This window comes from Thamnophis elegans, chromosome 2 (genome assembly GCF_009769535.1).
Source record: "Thamnophis elegans isolate rThaEle1 chromosome 2, rThaEle1.pri, whole genome shotgun sequence".
Classification (NCBI taxonomy): domain Eukaryota; kingdom Metazoa; phylum Chordata; class Lepidosauria; order Squamata; family Colubridae; genus Thamnophis; species Thamnophis elegans.
The window spans coordinates 153,965,547-153,986,083 of NC_045542.1; the positions used below are offsets into that span (position 1 = coordinate 153,965,547).

Sequence of the window (20,537 nt, forward strand, 5' to 3'; positions counted from 1 at the left end):
TATCGCCCCCACAGTCTGGGTCATCATTGCACCCACCTCGGAAGGATGGAAGGCTGAGTCAACCTTGAGCCGGTGAGATTAGAACCACTAAACTGCAGATAACATTCAGCTGAAGTGGCCTGCAGTACTGCACCCTAACCACTGCGCCACCTCAGATGGTAGTGTTCCAATATTTGAGAGGCTGCCACAGAGAGGAAGGAGTTCAACCTGTTTTCCAAAGAACCTGAAGGCCAGATAAGGAATAATGGATGGAAACTGATCAAGGAGAGATTCAACCTGGAAATTAGGAGAAATTTTCTGACTGAGGAGAATGAACCACTGCGACAGCTTTCCTTCGGACGTTGTGGGAGCTTCATCACTGGAAGCTTTCAAGAAGAGACCGGAGTGTCATCTGTCAGAAATGAAGTGAAGTCTCCTGTTTGGACAGGAGGAAGGGGGTTGGACTAGATGATCTACAAGGTACCTTCCAACTCTGTTATTTTGTCTTGCCAGGTACCAGGCTAAGGAAACATATGAGAATCCGGAGGATTTACTTCTAGAGCCAGAGTGGACAATCTGGGATTACAGTGATACCACTGTGCTTCTGAAAAGTGTCATTAAAAAATTGAGAGGTAATAAACACCTGCCAGGGTTTTATGCTGGATGACAGTTTGAGCATCCAAGAGAGATTCTCGTTGGTTTCACATGGATTAAAGAGGGATCGATTTCAGGATCAATGATGAAGTTATGATTGTAAGTTGACACTACCTGTATTCTTTGCATCCCAAATCTATGTGCACTGATCACTGGGGATGCAGAATCAGCTTCCACTTATTCTATATATAATGGAATACATACAGATAGTTCTTGACTTACAACCTCAGTTGAGCTGAACATTTCAGTTGCTAAGCAAGTGCCCCTCATTTTCGAAACGTTTTTGCCACAAAAAAATCACAAAAATCACGGTTGTTAAGTGAATCATGGTTGATAAAGGAATCTGGCTTCATGCATTGGTTTGCTTGTCAGAAGCTCCCCAGGGAGGTTGAGGAGGACAATCCCAGAACCATGAGATGCTGCAACCATGGTAAATACAAGCTGGTTCCCAGTGCCCGAATTTTGATCATGTGACTGGGGAGGCTGCAACAGTCGTATGTGTGAGAACTGGTCATAAATCACTTTTGTCAGTGGCGCTGTAACTTCACTACACAAATAGTTGAGAATTACTTGTATACGGAATATATAGTAGAATATATTTATACCTGATGGAATATATATAGCCAACAATGGCATTTTGGCTTTTGGCTTTCCATTCCTTATTTCCTGATTTGGAAAGCAAACCAGGGTATCTGAAGGGAGGCCCTTCTGTTGCTCCAATTCCAGTGATGAGATGCTGAATTCCTCCCTTTTCTTCCCCAGATACTCTGGAAAGTGGATTTCAACTACACAAAGGTAAATATGAGTTGTAGGAATTGCAATCGCTTGCTATTTTATGCTCTGATGCCAGTAACTGTAAGAGCAACATCATAGATGAACAAAAAAGAAAAATATAGGATTAGGTACCTTAAAGACTTTGATGATGCAGTAAACTTTAATGATTTTATGATTTTTGAAGAATTACTTGCCATTTATATGTACAACATGAGCTAATGCAGAGGAGACAACATCCTTGTGTGTCTGATCACAATTGGCCAAATAAAGCTGCTGTTCTTTTCTGTTCTGTTCTACTCCTACTCCTCTCCATTCCATTCTACACATCATCTAGAAAACTGAAGCAAATCTTCAGGTGTAGAATGAAATATCTGAACAAATGGGAAAATATGGCCTGGGACTGAACGGAATATTGAATTCCTATCAAGCTAAATACATCTTGTTGATTTTACTGCCTGATTATAAGTTGGTGAGAGATGAGGTCTTTGGGAGCAGAGAAATTAGGTCCTCTGAGTCCAAGGAAATAGCAAGGTTGGAGCATCAGGATTGGCTCTTCCATGTGGGCCATCAGACTGGTGAAAGCAGAGGTTTCCCTTGCAAGATCCTCCCCTTTTGTATATGCCTGTGACACCCTGATGCTCGCAGAGAAAAGGACGGAGCTTCCTCATATCCCATCATGTGCCCCAAGTTCCCTCTGGATTCTGCCAGTTCAGAATTGAAACATGGCAGCCTCTTGTTCTGCCCGATTCTCTGAATTAATGCTCCAGGTAGAGTCCCTGTTCAACCTTGGCTATCTCACCAAATCAGTGAAGGCAAAGCCAACCACTCTTCACTCCTAATCCCATTAATCTCACCTGCAAGATGGAAGCTAAAGAGAATTGTGCAGGGAGGCTGGAAGAGTTGGAGCACTATGAAGGGTCAGAAGGAATTGGCCAGGGGTCTTCAACCTTTGGCCACTGTAAGGTTGGTGGACTTCAGTTCCCAGAGTTCTCCAGCCAGCATGGCGGAGCTGGAGGGCAATCAGCAGAGGGGAGGTCACATGGGAGACTAATGAGCAGGGGAATTGACCAGTGGAGCCAAGAGACGAAGAGTGAACAGAGGGCCCAAGAGCGGTAGAGGTAATGAACGGATGTTGAAGGGATGCAGCTTATTGGTAACTGAAGGGGAGTCAGATAGACTGGAAGATGGGGAAGGTAACCTAAGTGAATGGAACAAGAAGGCCAGAGGGGTGCCAAACAGCTCGGAGGTTAACAGAGGGTGGGAAAAAGATAGTGGGGGAGTTCTTGGAGAAAAGGGAGCAGAGGGGACCTGGAGACTAGCAGCCCATCAGGGGAATTCTGGGAGTTGAAGTCCACAAGTCTTACAGTTGCCAAAGTTGGAGGACTCTTGACCAGGCAATGGCTTAGGTGTTCTTTAAAAAAACAATGAGTCTTTCAGTCCTGGAGGGGGTGTTTGGAGGCTGAACCCCATTCACACAAGAGGCCAAAGGGTTAAGCTCTTGGGGGTGAAGGGACAAACTAGGCCTCAAGCTAAAGCTCTTATTTTTTCCCCCTTCCTTCCTTTCCCCTCACAGTGAATGTAACTCTGGATCCAGAAACAGCCAATCTTGACTATTTTGATGTCTCCAAAGATCAAAAAAGTTTCAGAGGAATTAGGCCAGTTAAAGGACAATATACTGTCTCAAATTCTTATTTCCTTGGCTGTCAGACGTTCTCAACAGGGAGACATTTCTGGGAAGTAATTGTAGGAGATGAAGGAGGATGGGCTATAGGGGTTACCAACAAGACACTGAACTTAACAAATGTTGATAAGCAGACCAGGCGGGGGAAGTTTGAAAAATCCAAATGGAGATACTGGGCCCTCTCTACATTAGAACACTTTGATTGGTACTTGGATGTGATGCCCAAGAGGATCCGTGTCTCTCTCAACTGCGAAGGGGGACAAGTGAGCTTCTTTGATGCCAGAACCGCAGCTCTGCTCCATACATACTCAGACGCTTCCTTGGTTGGGGAGACCCTTCGGCCCTATTTCTATTTGGATGAAGGCACCTGCCTGACACTCCCCTAAAAGAAGGGAGAACCATAGAAAAAATCTTGGAAAAATCCCTATTTGCCAAGCGGGGATCTCTGAAAGCCCTTAAAGCAGAGTTTCCTCAGCTTTTTGCTACTTCAGCTTCCTTTATTCTTCTATGCCCCCCTGATCAGTCAATTAGTCTATAAAGGAATAACCTGATCATCATTTCTATTTGTCTGGATAATTGTTATAAATCAACAAACCATTTTAAGGTTTCAGGAAATATTATACTCAATATAAGCTTTACGGCCTCACAGGTTTTTGTGGCGCAGTGGTTAAATGCAGCACTGCAGGCTACTGCTAGATCAGCAGTTCAGCGGTTCAAATCTCACCGGCTCAGGGTTGACTCAGCCTTCCATCCTTCCGAGGTGGGTAAAATGAGGACCCAGATTGTTCGGGGCAATATGCTGACTCTCTGTAAACCGCTTAGAGAGGCCTGAAAGGCCTATGAAGCGGTATATAAGTCTACTGCTACTGCTATTTTTGTTTTTTGTTTTTTTTCTACAAATCCTAGTACTTTTTCTATCTTTTTATACTTACGTAGATTATCTACTACAATCGGATTACTGATTGTAAGATTGATTGTAATGTTATAGGTGTCTCGTGGATTGTAGTTCTTTTGCAAGTTTATGCCAATAAATGTGTCTCCGTGAGATACATAGAAACTGAAGATGCATAGAAAACAGAAAAAAAATAAAAGATACCATCTGTTATCAAGATAGCAAATGAAAGTGTTATGTGCCCTAAATGTGTCTCCTGGCTGAAGACAAAAGTAAAAAAGGATTGTTAATAGAATCGTTAAAATGAAACACATTATTAAATAAATACATTATTTGAGAATAACACTGTTTTTCCTTCTTGCTTTAAGCCACTCTGCCTTTTATTGAATAACCAAAAGTAACTTGAGTTAAAGAAGAAGCCAATCTAGTGTGGTGGTTAAGAAATCAAGCTGGAAGCCATGGGTTCTAATCCTCCCTTAGGTACAAGGCCAGTTGGGTGACCTTGGACCCTTCACTCTCACTCAGGCCTAGGAAGTTGGCAATGGAAATCCACTCGTGAATCTTTACCAAGGAAACTGCAGGGAGATCCGTCCAGGTAGCCACTAGGGGCCAACAATCTGAGGCAACCCAAAACTGGCTTTGATTTTGAGATGGGTGTTATATTCAGTTTGGTCTAGTGGTTAAGGCACCAGGCTAGGAAGAGGAAGACTCTGAGTTCAAGTCCTGCCTTAGCCATGAAAGCCAGTTGATAACTTTGAGTCAGTCATTCTTTCTCAGTCCAACCCACCTCAGAGGGTTGTTGGGAAAATGAGAGGCGGAAGATGTGTTGGATAGGTTTGTCACCTTGAGTTATTTGTAAAAATAATAAAAGCAGGATACACACAATAAACAATAAGGGGGGGAACCTAACTCTACAGGTAGTCATGGACTTACAATTGAGCCCCAAATTTCTGCTACCAAGTGAGACAGTTGTTAAATGAGTTTTGCCCCATTTTAACTATCACTGGGGAAGATGGGAATGAAGAGGAGGTTTTGGCAGGAAAGAGGAGGAGAGCAGGGGATAGAGAGAGGAAGAGGTGAATCTGGGGGGGGGGTGATGGGAAAGGGGCTTCCTGGCTCACCTGGTCTCCACCCCACCATGGGGGGAGGGGAAATTGACACATGAAGATAGGTTGAGGAAGGGGAGAAAGGAGTGAGGGAAAATGGAGAAGTGTGTGCGGGGAAAGGAGGAGGAGGAGGAGGAGGGAAAGGGAAGCAGGCCGGGGTAATCAAAGGGGGGAGCAGAGGCAGTTGCAGGAGAGTCCAGCAAGAGAAGCAGGAGAGAGAGAGGAGGAAGAGGAAGAAAGGCCGACCACAAGCCAACTGTGTGATCCGCCTGCTGAGAGGAGACTCCAGAAGGGACCGGCTGGAAGGAGAAGACGGCAGAGTCCAGCCGAGCAGGGCAACTGGAGGTGCCTGAGCAAAGGGAGCAGAATGGAGTGGGAGCCACAAGGAATGGACTGAGTCAGGGGAAAGAGCCTGGAGGGTTGGAAAAGGGGGATGGGGGAACCTGGATCCCTGTGACCCTTTTGGGGGCAGCACTTCCATGACAATGATGCCCTTTCTTGTCACAGTTGTTAAGTGAATCACTGCAGTTGTTAAGTTAGTCAAATGGTTGCTAAGTGAATCTTGACTTTGCTTTGCAGAAGGTCACAAAGGGTGACCACATGACTCAGGGACCCTGCAACCGTCATAAATACAAGTCAATTGCCAAGCGACTGAATTTTAATCAAGTAATCATGGCGGCAGCCATGGTTTAATGGTGAAACATCGTTTGAGCACCTCAACAGAAAAGCAGGGTCACATGCTTCCAGATGTTGGGTGAAGAAGAAAGGAGACCGAGATGCTGAAAGTCCCTGGTTTTATGCCCTCTCTGGCCTTTGATCTTGATCTTGTATTATGATTGGTTGTGAGAATCCCATGGGGCCACGCAGGGGCAACTCTGTAGGCTTTGAGTCCAGATTTGGTTGAACATTGCTTCTTCCAGGGTGCCCTGTGGTGAGATGGGTAAAGGGCTAAGACTATCATGCCTTCATCCTATCACCCTGGAGGGGGACTTTGTTATGTAGAATAGACTGACCCAGGCTTTTTAAATGGGCCATTGGCAAAGGTGGGGGCTATTAAGAGTGAGCCTGCTTCCTGCCTAAAAACATGTTTCTCCATTTCTGATCCAGGGAAATATAATATTCTGCCTTTTCAATATTTCCCAGGATATTTCATTTTTCTAAGAGAGGGGTGGGTTTTAACTTCCTATAGCAGAATGTTTGGATCAATAAATTGATCGGCGGAGGGAATTGCATGAATTTTGGCTTCTCCCCAGTTTTTAAAAACTTTCCCCCCTTTAACGAGCTGATTGGGCCAGCAATAATAATTGATCGGGGGTCCGTCCCGTGAATCTTTGATCCTCCCCAATTTGTTCCTTTTAAAATCCTCTAGTTCTTCTTTAAGAAGCCAGCGGAGATGACCGCAAGACCAACAACAATTCACCTCGGTTTCTCTCCTGGGCGGAACCCACAGGCGGTCACCTAAGTTGCAGGAAAAGAAGCCAAACATAACTTTCTCTTTCTTTATCCCGGCCGGGGGAGGCGGCGATAGCGACCGAAGCTCCCCTGCAGGATTTCTTGGAAGAAGCCACCTGCTCCATTTGCCTGGACTTCTTCAAGGACCCCGTGCTCATCCCGGAGTGCGGCCACAACTTCTGCCGGGGCTGCCTGACTCGCAGTTGGGAGGCGTCGGAATCGGAGGCTTCCTACCCCCAGTGCAGACAGACCTTCGCGCCCCGCAGCCTCCTCCCCATCAGGCAGCTGGCGCGGGTGGCTGAAGTGGCCAGGCGATGCAGAGGCCATCCGGAGGAGGAAGGTGGAAATTTCTGTCCGAAGCACCGGGAGCCCCTCAAGCTCTTTTGTAAGGACCACGAGACCCTCATCTGCGTGGTCTGCGACCGATCCAAAGAGCACAGGGGCCACTCGGTGATCCCTGTAGAGGAGGCTTTCCAGGAATACAAGGTAGGAGTCACCCAGGAGGAATCGCTGCGGAGGGGCATCCAGTGGCAGCCCTTGCAGTCTGTTTCCTTCTTTATCCCACCCCTTATCTCCCTGCCTGCAATTGTTTAAAAGCAATTGTTTAAAAGCAGGTTGACATTCCTGTTGTCACTGATCAAAATTCAGGTGCTTGTCCAGTATAATGTTTCTCATCTGGGCTCTTGTCATCACCCTTTGCTACCTTCGGATCAGCAAAGTCCATGGAGAAGCCAGATTCACTTGACAGCTGTGTGACTAATTTAACAATAAATAAATAATAAAAAGTGACATATTTTTCACCCTTATGATAATTTCAGAATTCCGTGGTCCCAGGATCAAAATTTGGATGTTTGTCAACTGTCATGTGTTTATGATGATCTTTTAATTGGGTCTTCCCTCCGATGTAATTCTTTGTGGAAAAGAAACTCAAAACTTGTATTTTCTCTTCAGAGGAAGGTGGAGGATTGCCTGAAGGCTCAGAAGGAGCAGAAAGAAAAAATAGCTACATACAAAAGAGACACAGAGGAAAAAGTGCAGGAGATGCTTGTAAGTATTGATCCAACAGTGAGGAGGTTCTGAGCAATGTTCCCTCTAATTTTTTTTCAGTGTGAGTGGAAAAGTATAGTGTTTGAGCGGTACATTTTCATGCCTGAGCACCTGAATTTTTTTCACAGATGTCACCTAAGACAACAACGAAATCAGTGTTATTTGAAACTCAAAGTTATGTTTATTCAAGGGACCCGCTTAATTAAAAAGTGTTCTATAATATCAGTATGACTTATAATACTGCAGGTCTGCAATATTAAAATACTTGTATAGGGGATCCCCGGGATCCCCCGAAGAGATCAAATCACAACCAGTATGCCACATTCTTGGTATATTGTTTTTATTTTCATTGAGTTTTTAAAAATGAGCATTATTTCATCCTTTTTTTCTTTATTTTTGATTGGTATCTGCAATTTGTGTTAATTCTGTTCATACATATAATATAAATGAAAAACCCAGCTCTCTTAAAAATCTTTTAAGTTCTTTGTGGTGATCTCTTTAAGAATTGGCCAACTACTATTTCTGTTCCCCCAACTAATGCCAGGCAGAGTTAACTGAAAAAGTAATTTTTCATGAAGGGACATTTTCCTAGTATTTATGAATAACAGTTCATATTTATATCTGCTAGGTTCAGCAGAGGATGACCAATTATTCTAAAGCTATTATTGTTGCTTGTATCTCCTAATTTCAATATTTTTCTTGACACTCAGTATATCTTGCAACTATTTGCATTTGGCAAATAAATAGGGTAAGTGATTATGCTTTTTAAAGACATTTAAGTAATTGATAGTAATTAGTATTTTGCATGTTGTGTGCAAAAACAGTACTCCATACTGGGGGAGACATTCCCCAAAACACAGCAGGAACAAAAAAGATAACATTCCCTCCTCCTCTCCTAAAAATCTTTCACCTGGAAAGTTCACAATAATTACATGCACTAACCTCTTAAAGGAGCCGTTGCAAATACCCATTTTTTTTCCGTTTTACTGAAATGTGAAAACTCAAGATAAATGTTTTTAATTCATTGCTAAGGAGGGAGGGGGCAGGGGCTGTTTATTGTTTACTACTTTATTGAGGGCTCCAGACCGTCACCCTGTGTCTTGCAAAAAGCATGATCTCACACCCACGAAAATCTCCCCCTCCGCCTCAGTTCATTATCCCTTTCTGCAGCCACTTTTCCTCCTCCCTCCCCAAGATTTCCCTGCCAACACCAAGAGGAACAGGAAAAGAGGCGCCTTCTCTGCCCGGTGCCCCATACCACTGTGCCCCTGAAAGCCAGCCGGAACCCCCCAAAGCGGCCGGTTAATGAGCTTCCCCACTTCAGTCAAGTGAAGCCTCTGCCAGGAGGGGGTGGGTGCAATCCAATCCGAATGGGAGCCAACAGCCGTCGCTCGTTCCCTGCTGGCTCGAGATTGTCCTGGGAACCGGCAAGTGTGAGCAAGAGAGGGCGGAAGACGCCCACTTTATCTCCCCCACCGCCTAAGTCCGGCTGCACAACCAACCACAGCAAAACTTTCCCTGCCTCCGCCCCGAGAGTGGAGACGTATAACGTCTGTGACATAAATCAGCCGGATGTTCCGCAGCTTGGAGCAGAATCGGCAGGGACTTCAACCCTTATGCAAAGAAAGCCCAGGAGCGCAAAAGTTAGCGCCGGGAGCGGAGAGTGGCCTCTCATCTAACAGGATCATGCATGGCACTTGGAAACTGCTGCGCGGTGTTTCCATATTATGTGCGCGTCCATGCATGCGCGCACCTTAGAGGGAACACTGCCGGTGGCCTTGAGTCACACATATGGCTGCTACCTCAGGATAGGACTCAATGCTACTTTCCCTCACTGATTTATTTGGAAAATGGCAATTGACTCGGCTGATCTTTTGGACAGAGTCTATATATCAGGAATTGCTAACCTTTTCTGGATCGTGTGTCAAAAGTGGGAGCGCAGGGGGGTTGTGCGCGGGTGTGTCCACACCCATAATGCTAACGCGCAACCCCCGCGTGCATGCACGCGTGACCCCCGCTCTTCCTCCACTTTTGGTGCTCACACTTGGCCAATAAAGAATTCTATTCTGTTCTATTCTAAATGACGTCCGTCCCAAGAATATTTGCTTCTCCCCAGTTTTTAAAACAATTTTCCCTTTAACGAGCTGGTTGGGCCAATAAGAATTGGTCGGGGGTCCGTCCCGTGAGTGTTAGTTTCTTTCCTGCTTGTTCTATTTAAAATACTTTTTGTTTCCTTTAAAAAGCCAGCGAAGCTGATCGATCGCAAGAGCAACAACAATTCACTTCGGTTTCCCAACTGGGCGGAACCCACAGGCGGCCACCTGATTTGCAGCAAAAGAAACGAACCTTAATTTCCTCTTTCCTTATCCCGGCGCAGGCGGCGGCGATGGCGGCCGAAGCCCCCTTGCAGGATTTCCTGGAAGAAGCAACCTGCTCCATTTGCCTGGACTTCTTCAAGGACCCCGTGCTCATCCCGCGGTGCGGCCACAACTTCTGCCGGGGCTTCCTGACTCTCGGTTGTGGGGCGTCGGAATCGGAGGCTTCCTGCCCCCAGTGCAGACAGACCTTCGCGCCCCGCAGCGTCCTCCCCAACAGGCAGCTGGCGCGGGTGGCTGAAGTGGCCAGGCGATTCGGCGGCCATCCGGGGGAGGAAGGAGGGAGCTTCTGCCCGAAGCACCGGGAGCCCCTCAAGCTCTTTTGTAAGAAACACCAGACCCTCATCTGCGTTGTCTGCGATCGATCCAAAGAGCACAGGGGCCACTCGGTGATCCCTGCGGAGGAAGCTTTCCAGGAATACAAGGTAGGAGTCAGCCAGGAGGAATCGCTGCGGAGGGGCGTCCAGATCCTTGCTCTTCCTAGAAATCCTTAGGGAGGAGGCTGCAGGGGGCGAAGGTCTGCCTGCACTGGGGGCAGGGAGCCTCCGATTCCGACGCCCCACAACCGAGAGTCAGGCAGCCACGGCAGAAGTTGTGGCCGCACCGCGGGATGAGCACGGGGTCCTGGAAAAAGTCCAGGCAAAAGGAGCAGGTAGCTTCTTCCAGCAAATCCTGCAGGGGCGCTTCGGCTTTCTCTCTGGTCTGCAAATTTGGTTTAGCCTGGTGCAGATGCCAGTGGGATCGAGACTGGAGTCGTGGTGGAAGGGACTTTTCTTGAAGTACTTCAAAAGGGTCTCATCAGCTTCAGGAGCAAAGCCCCCCCCCCCCCAGCCAAATACAAATACAAATTTTATACACTTGAGATCAAGGAAGTTAATACCCTAAGAATCACTCATTGGTTCCTTGACAAATGTTTCTTTTGATCTCTTCTCCTGGCCCACTTTACCCTCCTCCTTCATACATAGCATATTTAGTGCTAATTAGCTTTATTATCAAAAATGCTGTGTGTTTTATTATTATAATAAGCTAGAAGTTACCAAAGTTTATGTCTATGCACCTTAGCATCCTTCTAACCTGAGTCCTTCTAACTTACCTGTAATTTTCTTGTTGCTAGCTAGTAGTGTCCCATTATTCTTTACTGGTCTTATTACCGTCCTGTGCAACTTTCTGCCTGGGCCATTCCTTTAACAAACTTCTCCAATTCCAGACTGACATCTTCACTTCCTGCTTTATCCTTTGTGGCTACAATCTTTATGAAGACAGATTTACCATAGTCCTCCACTTACAACCATTTGTTCAGTGACTGTTCAAAGTTACCACAGCATTGAAAAAAAGTGACTTATGACTGTTTTCACCCTTGTGATCATTGCAGCATTCCGTGGTCACATGATCAAAATTTGGGTGTTTGCCAATTGTCATGCATTTATGAGGATTGAATATATCCATGATGCCAAACCTATGGCATGCCTGCCAGATGTGGTAGGTAGAGCCCCCTCTGCTGGAATGAGCGCCAGCACCCCAGGTCAGATCTCCATGGCGTTTCTTTCGTGAGCTTCTCTTTCCCTGCAAACGATGAAAGAGAAGGTCATAAAAGAAAAAGATCTTCCCTCTTGCCACGCTGTCGCTGTTGGGATGCCCCGCCTCTCGCTGGCCTTCAGGTCTCTTCTGTGCATAAGCATATGTCTGTGCATGCGCCCATTCCATTCAAGGGTATGTTCACATGCACCTTTCAGTTTGGACATGTGCACACGCGCAATGTCAGCATTTGGAGTCTAAAAGTTTCATCATCACTGGAATATATCTTCTAACTAGGTCTTCTCTTTGATGTAATTCTCAACTCAAAACCTATATTTTCTCGAGGGAGGAGCCTACGTTGCTACGAAATGGTCGCTCGATCTTGATGCTCCGATCACCGCCAATACTTTTATCGCTGGATGGTCCAATCGGACCTAAACCGTCTCATAGAGACAGTGAACAGGAAGACTACGTTCTGCTGATCATAGGGACATCTCAAAGTCCCTGATTGATCCAGGAGAAGGTCTTTTAGCTGGCATTAAAAGCTCAGCCCCTAGGCTGATGAAGTAGGGACAGCTCCAAAACGGAAGGAAACGTAAGAGAAAGTGTTTACAGCTGGTGAGGAATTTTTATCCGTCTTAAAAGAGACTGCCTATAAAAAACTTAAAGCTAATTTAAATCTAAGAATAAAAGAAATAAGCAGCGGAATTAAGCTTTGGATGGTTTTGGTCAGTGTGTTATCTTAATTTTTAAACGTTATTTTCATGGATGGAATTTATGCAAACCGTTTGAAATGAATGGATCAAGTTTTCTTCTATAATTTTTATTATTATTTTCACAACCTACGGACTAAATTTCTCTCTCTTTTTTAAAATAATCTTTATTGGTTATACATTTTTTTAAAGAGTAAAACATACAAATACAAATACAATTTTAAACATACAACCCCCCCCCCCCTCCCACCGCGGTGACATTCACAGCCCAACTTTTTTTTCCCTTCCTCATTGTTTAGTCTCTAAGCAGCATCTTCTCGTTACAAAATTCAGGGATCTATTACAATACTCATGTTCATTTTTAGTTCCCATTGTTAACAACTGCTATTTAACTTTCCCCATTTTAAGTCCCTGCTGTTCTCCTTGTCGCCCACATATACCATAGGTTCCAGCTAAGATAATGTTCTGTTTCTCCTTTGTCCCTCAGCCAACCCGTCATTCTGTCCATTTCTGCACATTCATAGATCTTTTTAATTATGGCATCTTCCGATGGTATGATAGTAGATTTCCAAAATTGTGCATAGGTTATTCTTGTGGCCACAATTATATGTAGGCTCAAATGCCATATAGATTTACTCATGTTTTCTGGTGTTATGCTTAATAAAAAATTCTCTGGTTTCCATTCCATACACACAGTGGAGATAACCCAGGAAACATTTTGGCTAACCTCGTTGGGGGGAAGTGCCATCTATAAACCATCTTGTATATGTTTTCTTTAAATGCTGTAGATATTGTAAGTTTAATAGTCTTACTCCATAGATCCCACCATTTGCCCATTTCAATCTCGTAGCCAAAGTTTCTCTCCCATGCTATTAGAAGGCTTTTATCCATCTCTTCTTTAGCATCTTGACAGGTCAAAAATTGATAAATCTTCGATAACATTTTCTTATCTCTGTCAAACAAAATCTTATCTAGCCCCTGAGGATTTGGGTGGATCCCAAACCGTACCTTATCGCTTTTAAACCTATTTCTAATCTGTAAATATTCCCACCATTCCAGATTTCTGCCCTGCTGCTCTAATTCCATCTTTGTTTTCATGTTGCCATCTTCTGTCATAATGTCTTTATATGTTATGTTTCTTGTCCAATTAAATACACTGGGATGTGTTAAGGCCTCTAACAGTGTCAACCAGCACGGAACCCTAAGATAGTATTTTTTCCTCATCTTTTCCCACACCCCCATCAAAATCTTCAAAATATAATGTCCCATGAAGTACCTATGGGGGGTATCTCTTTCTTGCCAGAGGGAGGCATGCCATCCCTGGGGGAGGTCATGTCCCTCTATAGCCAATAGGCGCCTTCTACTCAACGTCACCCAATCCTTCACCCATGTCATAATTGCTGCATTATAATATGCTTCCCAGTTGGGTACTCCGAAGCCCGCCAGTTCTTTACGTTTTTGCAACATTTGGGCTTTAATTCGTGCTTTCTTGCCTTGCCATATAAATTGAGCCACTATTGTCTCCAAGGATTTAAAAAAATTTTTGTCCAATTTAGTTGGTGCCGTTTGAAACAAAAACAAAAATTTCGGTAGTACATGTGTCTTAATTGTTGCAATCCTGCCCATCAAAGACAGTTGTTTACCACTCCAATTAGTCATATCCTTAGATACCTGTTGTAGTAATTTCATATAATTATCTACCTTGATAGAGGAACATCTCTCCGTGAGCCAAATTCCCAAGTATTGTGTTTTATGGGCCATGTTAATCCCAATAGGCTTTGTACTTCCCATTCCGGTTCAAAGTCATATTCTTAATTAACAGTTTTGTCTTCTCTTTATTTATACGTAGCCCCGCTATCATACTGTACTCCTCTATTTTACGTAAAAGTTGTATCCCAGAAGCCATAGGATCCTCCAGAATAAAAACAAGGTCGTCGGCAAAAGCCTGGACCTTAAATTCCTGAGCTTTAGCTCGTAACCCTTTAATTTGTATATCACTCCTCACTATTCTAAGAAGGGGTTCTAATGTAAAGATAAACAGTAGGGGGGATAACGGGCATCCTTGTCTTGTGCCTTTACCAATCTCAATATCACCTCAATATCTCTTTATTCATCACTACGTGTGTCTTTTACTCTTTCTTCTCTATTTCATGTAAGAATTTGACTTTTTTAAAACTTGGAATATTAAAAGATACAAAAGGAACAAAGAATTGAAACAATTGTAACAACAAAGGGAGAGATAACACTGCTACTTGAAGAGTGGAAACTTGTGTATTGAAAACAAAATACTTTTACTTTCACTACTGATTATCCTGGTCTGGAACTTTAAAGACTCACAGTTTGTTTATAGAAAGTGATAAGAAGTAAAGCACCATTTGTTTATACAAATGTTCCTTTTTTCATTTTTTTTATTTTTAAACATAAAAAACAACATAAAAAATTCTCATCCATTACATACAGCATGTCGTTTGGTTACAAGTGTTTTTGCATCCATATTCTCAATTACATATACAATCACAGATTTTCCATCTAATATAACTAGATACCTCACTTTCATTGTACAACATGTATTCAATTACGATTAATATTTCTTTCTTTTCAATAAACCTAATTCCCTTACATTCTTGATTGTCTGTTTAATAACAATATACCTTTATATAATCACTTATCCCATTCTGAATATTTCTACAGTATAAAAGAATTTACCAACTGTTTATATTTATATATCACTATTTTCAATCATGTATAATCCCACCAATCATCCATCGAGTATGCTTATCTTCATTATTGTCCTTGTAGATCATATATTCAAACAAAAATGTTATTCCTTCATTTTTCAACAAGGTATTCTAAATATTCACTTCATATATATACCAATTTTTTTTTTTAGTTTAAAATATTTATTTCCTTTTCATTCCATACAATCACATGTATACTGTGCATAACCGGGGCATATAACATTGAATAATAAACACAGCCCTCTCTTTTATAGACAATACCCCCCAAAATACAAACCCAATATACCACCTTGACCCACCATACATCCTCTTTCATAGCCGAGCTAGCAATTGAGTTCCCTAGACTAATGGTTCTGGGGGACTTCAATTTGCCTTCGCTCGGTGAACACTCTGATGGAGCGCAGGAGTTCATGGCCTCCATGACAGCCATGGGCCTGACCCAGGTAATTCGAGGCCCTACCCACTTGGCAGGACATACACTCGACCTCGTATTCCTCTCGGAGCAGTGGAGTTATGATCTTGGTCTGAGGGGAAATGAGATCATTCCCCTGTCGTGGTCAGACCACTACCTACTGAGGCTAGACTTCCGGAGGCCAAACCCCCACCGTAGGGAGGAGGAACCGACCAGGTGGTTCCGCCCCAGGCGACTGATGGACCCTGTTAGGTTCCAGACGGAGCTTGGGGTCATTCCAGATGCTCTCGCCCACAGTTCGGCGGAGACTATTGCTGCGGCCTGGCACTCGGCGGCATCAGAGTCTCTAGACCGAATTGCGCCACTACGGCCCCTCCGGGTCAGCGGCTCGCGGAGACCCCCTTGGTTCACCGAGGAGCTCCGCGAGATAAAGCGCCGGAGGAGACGCCTAGAGCACCGGTGGAGATCCGACAGGTCCGTATCGAACCGAGCACTGTTGACAGCTTGCACCAAGGAGTATATTTGGGCATTGAGAACCGCCAAAAGATCACACATTGCCTCCTTGGTAGCGTCCGCCGAGTCTCGCCCAGCCGCCCTGTTCAGGATAACCCGCTCCCTCCTAAATAGGAGGGAGACGGGGAACCCCCTGCAGGGTAAGGCTGAGGAATATAGTCAGTTCTTGGCGGACAAAATTGCTCGGTTTCGATCGGAACTGGACTCCACCCCTGCAGATCCAGCCGGGACACAGGGGAATAACTTGGTAGACCATCTCTGGGTTGAGTTTCAGGATGTTGCCTCCGGGGATGTGGACAAGGCTATGCGAGCTGTGAGTTCCTCCACCTGCATACTGGACCCATGTCCCTCTTGGCTGACTGCCAACAGCAGAGAGGTGACACGAGGCTGGATCCAGGCGGTTGTTACCGCCTCTCTTCGGGAGGGACACCTCCCCACCACGCTTAAGGCGGCGGTGGTGAGGCCCCTCCTGAAGAAACCGTCCTTGGATCCAGCAGTTCTTAACAACTATCGTCCAGTCTCCAACCTCCCCTTTCTGGGGAAGGTTGTTGAGAAGGTGGTGGCCTTACAGCTTCAGCGTACCTTGGAGGAAGCTAACTACCTTGACCCCTTCCAGTCTGGCTTCAGGCCCGGTTACAGCACTGAAACCGCTTTGGTCGCATTGACCGATGATCTCTGGAGAGCCAGAGATGGAGGCTATGCGTCCATCCTGGTTCTCCTCGACCTCTCAGCGGCTTTCGATACCATCGACCATGGTATCCTTCTGCGACGACTGCGGGAGGTGGGGGTGGGCGGCACTGTTTTACAGTGGTTCTCCTCCTACCTCTCGGACAGGTCGCAGTCGGTGTTGGTGGGGAGGGAGAGATCGTCCCCGAGGCCCCTAACCTATGGGGTGCCGCAGGGTTCGGTTCTGTCCCCCCTGCTATTTAACATATACATGAAACCGCTGGGCGAGATCATTCGAAGGCACGGGATAAAATACCACCAGTATGCGGACGATACTCAGTTGTATCTGTCCGCCCCGTGCCAACTCAATGAAGCGGTGGACGTGATGAACCGGGGCCTTGAGGCTGTTAAAGACTGGATGAGAGCTAACAAACTGGTACTCAACCCGGAAAAGACCGAGTGGCTGTTGTGTTTTCCTCCCAAAAATTTGGCTAACGTTCCACCAATCAGGCTGGGGGGGCAAAATTTATTCCCCTCAGATAGGGTCCGCAACTTGGGAGTCCTCCTGGATCCACAGCTGAGTTTTGACCACCACTTGTCGGCTGTGACCAGGGGGGCATTTGCCCAGGTTCGCCTGGTGCGCCAGTTGCGGCCCTACCTGAACCGGGAGGCTCTCACAACAGTCACTCGAGCCCTTGTGATCTCTAGGCTGGAATACTGCAATGTGCTCTACATGGGGCTGCCCTTGAAGAGCATCCGGCGACTTCAGCTAGTCCAGAACGCGGCCGCGCGAGTGATCATGGGCGCACCACGGTTCGCCCATATAACACCAATCCTCCGTGAGCTGCGCTGGCTACCTGTTGATCGTCGGGTGCACTTCAAGGTCTTACTTACCACCTATAAAGCGCTCCATGGTAGTGGATCTGACTATTTGAGAGACCGCCTCCTGCCAATCACCTCCCTGCGTCCCATCAGATCGCACAGAGTAGGCCTCCTCCGAATTCCATCCGCCAGTCAGTGCCGACTGGCGACTACGCGGAGGAGAGCCTTCTCAGTTGCTGCTCCGACATTATGGAACAACCTCCCCGTGGAGATCCGTACCCTCACCACAGTCCAGGCCTTCCGCACAGCCCTTAAGAACTGGCTATCCCGTCAGGCCTGGGGATAGGATTACTCTCACCCCGCCCGAATGTTGACTGAATGTTGTGTTTTTATGATCAATTTTTTTTTTTTTTTAATCACGATTCTTTTCTTTTTAAGTCTTGTCTTGCACTCCCTTCCCTTTACTGTTGTAAGCCGCCCTGAGTCCCCTCAGGGAAAAGGGCGGCATATAAATTTCCAATAAAATGAAAAATGAAAAAAAAAAAAAATGAAAAATTTCACCCCCCTCCAACTTTCGTTCTTCCTTCCAACATTCCCCTCTACTTCCTACTTCCCCTCCCCCTCTATCACTCCTCTCTCCCAATACATTCCCTCCCTTCCTTCTCCTCCTGCCTCCAATCCTCTCTCCCACCCTCTCTACCCCTCTTTCTTCTTTCGCTCTACTCCTCCCTTCGGTGTATTTCTATTGTCTATCAATATATTCAGCTTGTCCTATTTTTACATTAACATTAAAGAGCCACAGTATACGAGTGCAATCATGTGCTTTAGGATCTAACACATATTATATTTCCCCCCCTCCCCCTAAAACCCCACCTCCCTTCCCTCCCCCCGACTTCCCAGAGCCCGTACACGGTATAGCTTTTTAACAAACACAGTTTAAAATATCTTAAAACAAAGGAGATTAAAGGGGGAAAAAAAGTCGATAAGATCTCTACGTTGGACTCAGCTTCTTACTGTTACCCAAACTTTATACAGTTTAACATTGCTAATCTTAAGCATAGGCTATCTGGAGTTTCTTAGTCCCATATTTGCTTTGTGTATAGTCAATCCATTTTTTCCAGTCTCGTTTATATCTCTCGTTTGAGTGGTCTTTAAGATATGCTGAAATTTTGGCCATCTCGGCTAAGTTTATAACTTTCAAAGTCCATTCTTGAGTTGTAGGCATGTCTTCCTTCTTCCAGTATTGCGCCACCAACAGTCTTGCTGCCGTTATTAGGTGCAGAACCAAGTTAGTCTCTACCACTGTAAAGTCAGTACATATACCTAGTAGAAATAACTGAGGGGTGAATTTTATCCTTCTTTTGAAGATATTTTGCATGATCCACCACATTTTTATCCAAAATGCCTTAACCTTTCGACATGTCCACCATATATGAAAATATGTAGCATCAAGAGAACCACATCTCCAACATTTAGGCTGTACATTCGGATACATAGAAGCAAGCTTTTTGGGATCTAAATGCCATCTATAAAACATCTTATAAAAATTTTCTCTCAAATTTTGTGCTTGTGTAAATTTCACATTTCTTACCCATATTCTTTCCCACATGTCCAGCATTATTGGTTCCTCAATATTCTGAGCCCATTTTATCATACAGTCTTTAATCAATTCTATTTCCGAATCCATCTGTATTAGTACATTATATATCCTCTTTATATGCATCAAGCTTTGATCTCTTATTTGTTTAAACAGATTATCCTCAACTTTGACAAAACCAGTTTTTTGGTCTATTTTCCACCTAGCCTGTAATTGGCCATACTGGAACCATGTTTGAACTACCTTCTCCTCTTTTAGTACCTCTAAAGATTTTAATTGTAACACCCCCCTTTCTGAAGTGAGAAGTTGTCTGTAAGTGATTCTATCGTGTTTTTGTTCTGTATTCATGTTTTCAATTGCATGTCTAGGAATTGCCCACATGGGCAACTTATCATTTAATTTGTGTTGATATTTTTTCCAGACCCGCAATAAAGCATTCCTTAAAATATGATTTTTAAAATTCTTATCCAATTTTTTGTTAAATAACAAGTAAGCATGCCAACCATATACCAAATCATGTCCCTCAATATTCAATATTCTATCGTTGGTTAAATGGGTCCAATCACTAATTGCAGATAATGCCACTGCATCATAATATAATTTTAAGTTAGGTAGTTTCAATCCTCCTCTTTCACGTACATCTTGCATTATTTTCATCTTTACCCTCGGCTTCTTTCCTGCCCATACAAATTTGTTGATACCCTTCTGCCATTCTAAAAGATTCGCATCTCTTTTAAGTATTGGTAACATTTGAAAAAGAAATAAAAATTTTGGTAAAATGTTCATTTTCACTGCCGCTATCCTATCCAGCAAAGATAAGTGCAATTTCTCCCATTTTTTCATCTCCGTCTGTATACTATGCCAAAGTGGTTCATAATTATGCTTATATAATTTCCCATTTGAAGTTAAAATATTAACTCCAAGATATTTGACTGTTTTAACTACCTCACATCCTAGCATCACTCCTAATTCTTCCTTTTGTTTAGTATTCATATTTATGGCTAATATTTTAGTTTTTCCTAAATTTATTTTAAAGCCAGAGACTTGACCATATTGATTAATCGTATTCATTAAGACCGTACTGGAATCCTGCGGTTGTTCCAATATTATGACCAAATCATCCGCAAAGGCGCGGACTCTATATTCTTGCTGTCTAATCTTGATCCCTTTTAAACCATCCAAGCCCCGTATTTTATTCAATAATACTTCCAAAGTTATAATGAACAATAGTGGGGACAAAGGACAGCCCTGTCTTGTACCTTTTTCGATTTGAAAAGAGTCTGTTAAACTTCCATTGACTATGATTTGGGCTGTTTGCTGTTGATATATTGCATTAATTGACCGTAAAAAGCTATCTCCTATCTGCATTTTTTGCAATATCTTCAACAGGAATTGCCAATTAACTCGATCAAAGGCCTTCTCAGCATCCAAAAATATGAACGCAGCAGGGATTTGATTGTTCTTTCCCAAATATTCTAAAGCATTAATGATTAATCTAACATTGCTCTTCATCTGTCTCCCCTGTATAAAACCTGTTTGGTCAGTATGTATCAATTGTTGAATAACCACCATTAACCTATTTGCTAGTATTTTAGTAAAAA

At 44.2% G+C, this 20,537-nt stretch overlaps 1 protein-coding gene and 1 long non-coding RNA gene across 5 annotated transcripts in view; one reads left to right on the top strand and one right to left on the bottom strand.

Moving 5' to 3' along the window:
* Window positions 1-521, bottom strand: part of LOC116503754 — a 23,249-nt gene extending 22,728 nt beyond the window's left edge. The window contains exon 1 of the long non-coding RNA XR_004254742.1: window positions 464-521. This is a non-coding gene — a long non-coding RNA (uncharacterized LOC116503754). The remainder of the gene's footprint in view (window positions 1-463) is intronic.
* The window catches only part of LOC116503742 (E3 ubiquitin-protein ligase TRIM11-like), a 48,316-nt gene that overhangs the window by 5,789 nt on the left and 21,990 nt on the right, over window positions 1-20,537 (top strand). For 2 of the 4 annotated variants that reach the window (XM_032210332.1, XM_032210334.1), the window contains exons 5-6: window positions 493-611; window positions 1,396-1,428. In XM_032210332.1, coding sequence (XP_032066223.1) covers window positions 493-611; window positions 1,396-1,428 — 152 coding nt within the window. Of the gene's footprint in view, window positions 1-492; window positions 612-1,395; window positions 1,429-2,980; window positions 3,706-7,489; window positions 7,586-20,537 lie in introns of those variants that run through there. The other 2 variants (XM_032210336.1, XM_032210335.1) reach the window with 2 other exon arrangements.